Source organism: Pseudomyrmex gracilis, unplaced genomic scaffold (genome assembly GCF_002006095.1).
Source record: "Pseudomyrmex gracilis isolate BER0280 unplaced genomic scaffold, ASM200609v1 scaffold_3, whole genome shotgun sequence".
NCBI classification, from domain to species: Eukaryota; Metazoa; Arthropoda; class Insecta; order Hymenoptera; family Formicidae; genus Pseudomyrmex; species Pseudomyrmex gracilis.
Window position 1 is genome coordinate 118,745 of NW_018020587.1, and position 3,267 is coordinate 122,011.

General features: G+C 29.7%; 2 protein-coding genes across 2 annotated transcripts; both read left to right on the forward strand.

The window, feature by feature from the left end:
• The first annotated feature begins 347 nt into the window (after positions 1-347).
• Positions 348-1,706, forward strand: LOC109854710 (40S ribosomal protein S7-like). Its single transcript, XM_020428109.1, has 5 exons — positions 348-489; positions 717-887; positions 1,015-1,196; positions 1,343-1,493; positions 1,588-1,706. The coding sequence occupies exons 2-5, from the start codon at positions 717-719 to the stop codon at positions 1,663-1,665; spliced, it is 582 nt and encodes a 193-aa protein (XP_020283698.1). The 5' UTR covers positions 348-489; the 3' UTR covers positions 1,666-1,706.
• A 504-nt stretch (positions 1,707-2,210) lies between these two features.
• Positions 2,211-3,035, forward strand: LOC109854714 (immediate early response 3-interacting protein 1). The gene is made up of 3 exons (XM_020428123.1): positions 2,211-2,353; positions 2,534-2,635; positions 2,716-3,035. The coding sequence occupies exons 1-3, from the start codon at positions 2,263-2,265 to the stop codon at positions 2,769-2,771; spliced, it is 249 nt and encodes an 82-aa protein (XP_020283712.1). The 5' UTR covers positions 2,211-2,262; the 3' UTR covers positions 2,772-3,035.
• Positions 3,036-3,267: the final 232 nt, after the last annotated feature.

Genomic DNA, 3,267 nt, shown 5'->3' on the forward strand with positions numbered 1-3,267 from the left:
TTTAAAGCTGAGGCAAATAGAGCATGCTCCTAATTGCCCCTTAGGGTACGCTCTAACGCGACGCGAACACCTAGTCGCCATATTGTTTCCGGTGACGCGAACGTATTAGAGCGCGTTGGAGCGAGTAGGAGCATGTTGGGGCATGCGACGCGAACAAACCCATTGGCTGAGTTCAGCAGAATTCAGCGCTTGGCAAGCGCTTTGCATTTATTGTCTGTGATTGGTCTGTTCTTGTAAATCTATTGGAACTATGAGAGTACAAGCCAATGGCAAGCAATAATAACAAAGCGCTTGCTAAGCGCTGAGTTCTGCTGAACGCAGCCATTGTTTTTCAATCGCACTGTGTCCAATTGTACCGTGGTAACCACGGCGTGGTTAAACGGATACGCTCGTTTCTGAACGTAACCAAACTTTAATCCATAAACACATCAAACCAAACCAGAATTAAACTCTAAAAGAAGAATTGTTTATGTAATACTTGTTAAAAAGGTTTGTTTGATAATTGATAATTTAATAACAAACTTCTAGAATATCTGCGTAGTCTCGTTTTGTTAATTAAAAAACCAAAAATAGGTTAAGCAATTAAACATATGAGCACGTAAACTTTGTTGATTACTCTCTCTCTGTCTCAATTAAAAAAACTAAATTTTTATTGTGAAATTGTGCACTTTACGTCACTTGTTCAGCTTTTACTACTAAGAATGTTATTTTTTTAGATGTTAACAGCAAAAGCAAAGATAATTAAAAGTGGCGGAGCTGAACCTGATCAATTCGAATTAAGCATTGCCCAGGCTCTCCTTGAATTGGAAATTAATAGCGATCTCAAATTGCAACTGAGAGAGTTATATATTACCAAAGCTAGAGAAGTTGAAACAATCAATAAAAAGGTAAAATGTTACTTTTTTTATTTCTCATATTTTATCCATGTTTGTCTTGAACATTTAATTGTTTTTAAAATCTTATAAACTTTATATATACTGTTATGTACAAGAGTAATTTTTTCATTTTTTATAGTGTATTATTATATATGTGCCTATGCCAAAGCTGAAAGCATTTCAGAAAATTCAAACAAGACTGGTACGTGAACTGGAAAAAAAATTTTCTGGAAAGCATGTGATGTTTACTGGAGAACGTAAAATTTTACCCAAGCAGACAAGAAAATCACGTACCAAAAATAAGCAAAAACGTCCAAGAAGGTAAAAACAAACATGGATGTATATATGATTGGATCAATAGACTATAATTATATTAGGATATTGATAGAATTTTTAGCAGAAATACATATAAAATATTGCATTTAGTAATAGAATTAATCTACTACATTACATAAATTATTGTACAGCCGTACTCTGACTAGTGTTTACAATGCTATATTGGAAGATTTAGTATATCCTGTTGAGATTGTTGGTGTTCGTACTAGAGTTCGACTTGATGGGTCCCAGCTTATTAAAGTCCATCTTGATAAAAATGAGCAAACTAATATTGAACATAAGGTATAATTTGTTTATTATTTTTATATTTTTCTACACAGAATATTATTTTTGAGACATGACATATGGTTAGCCACAATATATTGTCTTTTGACAGGTTGATACTTTCACTTCAGTGTATAAACAGCTGACCGGACGGAATATCACATTTGAATTCTCTGAATCTTATGTATGATAAACAGACAAAGGAAAATAAAAGTATTTTGTAATCCATAAGTTTATCACTTGTTACACATTTTACTTTCTTTCTAAATCTTTCTTTAAGACTATTTAAATTAAAAAAGAAAATTAATAAAAGATCAAATAGAATTGAAATTATTATCAGTGCGTATATAAATGTTTGTTCTATTTAAAAACAAAATTTTATAAGTTTTAACCTTATACTTTAAATCTTCATAAAATCTAATGATTCGTGTAAATAAAGGATAACTCAAAAATCAATTAGTGTTAAAATTGATAAAAAAGCCATGTCAAAATTAAATTTATATCTATAAGTTGTTAAGTAAAAAATGACAAAAAATTAAAAGAAGTCAAAAAGTAAAATTATAAGAAAAGTTAGTCAAAGATCAAGTCAAAAAAATTGGAAAATTTTAAACAATTAGAATTAGATCATTACAAAGGTTTCTTTTTTTTGAACATTTCGTTAATTTGAAGTGTGTGTGTGTGTATGTGTATATGTGGTGTGTGTACACAAGTCTCGTGAAAAACGGTAAAACATCGCCGTGTATTAGTACTAGCATCAGCTGGTATTAGCTGATATAATTCCAACATCATGGCGTTCACGTTGTGGACACTTTTCGAAGCGACTTTGTTGTGTCTAAATGCGGTTTGTGTTTTGAACGAAGAAAGATTTCTCGCTAAAGGTAATAAATTAAACATTATACATACTAATATTTTAATTTATTTTGTTTTTTTTTTTTGTATTACATGTAGATATTTATAGTTTGAAATAACCAGTGTTATAGGTTATAATTTTATTAAGGTGAAATAGCTTGTAAAATTTCTCATATATATTAAAAATGATTTTAGAATCTTTATTTTAGTTGGTTGGGCATCTTGGCAGAATGTACAAGGATTTGGTGAGCCTCCAACACCTAGATCACAAATATTAAATCTCATTAAGTCGATACGAACTGTAATGAGAGGTATGTATTACGAAATAAAAATTACCGACTTATTTAAGGACTTAATAAATGTTACAATTTCTCCATGTAATAATTTTCAGTTCCTCTAATATTTATCAATATCTTGACAATAGTTGTGAAACTCATACTTGGGTAACAGAGAAGCACAATGTAAATATAACAATATGTTGTGTGGGAATCAACGATTGATTATAATATATACAAAATTATATCAAATTATTTTTATAATATAATAAGCAAAAAAACAAAGTTCTTATTTATTTTTCATACATATGTATGTAAAAAAGACATCAATTCTATATTACACAACTGCTGCATTTTGATGTTCACTGCCAGTACTAAAAATCTATACTTCATATCACATGTGATATAGATTTTCAGTACTGGATATTAGTATGTAACCAATATTCTTTTTTTTCTTATCTGTTTTTTTTATCAATGATAGGGTAAAAGACCCAATTACTGTCATCCTAAGCTATTTTATTTAAAATATTAAATAAATCCTAAAAAGTTATGCATGAAAACAATCTAACATAGAATTTTAAGTGCAATTAATATAACAAAAACTCTCCAGCACTCAACATTCGTATCTCATTTCTTTCATTTTAGGGGTGACAGTAATAGCTCTCGCA

Excerpts from the sequence above, each read along its gene's own strand:
- LOC109854710 (XM_020428109.1), top strand. The coding sequence starts at position 717 with ATGTTAACAGCAAAAGCAAAGATAATTAAAAGTGGCGGAGCTGAACCT. Across the intron at positions 1,197-1,342 it reads AAGCAAAAACGTCCAAGAAG|CCGTACTCTGACTAGTGTTT; the intron begins GTAAAAACAAAC and ends ATTATTGTACAG. Across the intron at positions 1,494-1,587 it reads AAACTAATATTGAACATAAG|GTTGATACTTTCACTTCAGT; the intron begins GTATAATTTGTT and ends GTCTTTTGACAG.
- LOC109854714 (XM_020428123.1), top strand. The coding sequence starts at position 2,263 with ATGGCGTTCACGTTGTGGACACTTTTCGAAGCGACTTTGTTGTGTCTA. Across the intron at positions 2,354-2,533 it reads AGAAAGATTTCTCGCTAAAG|TTGGTTGGGCATCTTGGCAG; the intron begins GTAATAAATTAA and ends TCTTTATTTTAG. Across the intron at positions 2,636-2,715 it reads GATACGAACTGTAATGAGAG|TTCCTCTAATATTTATCAAT; the intron begins GTATGTATTACG and ends AATAATTTTCAG.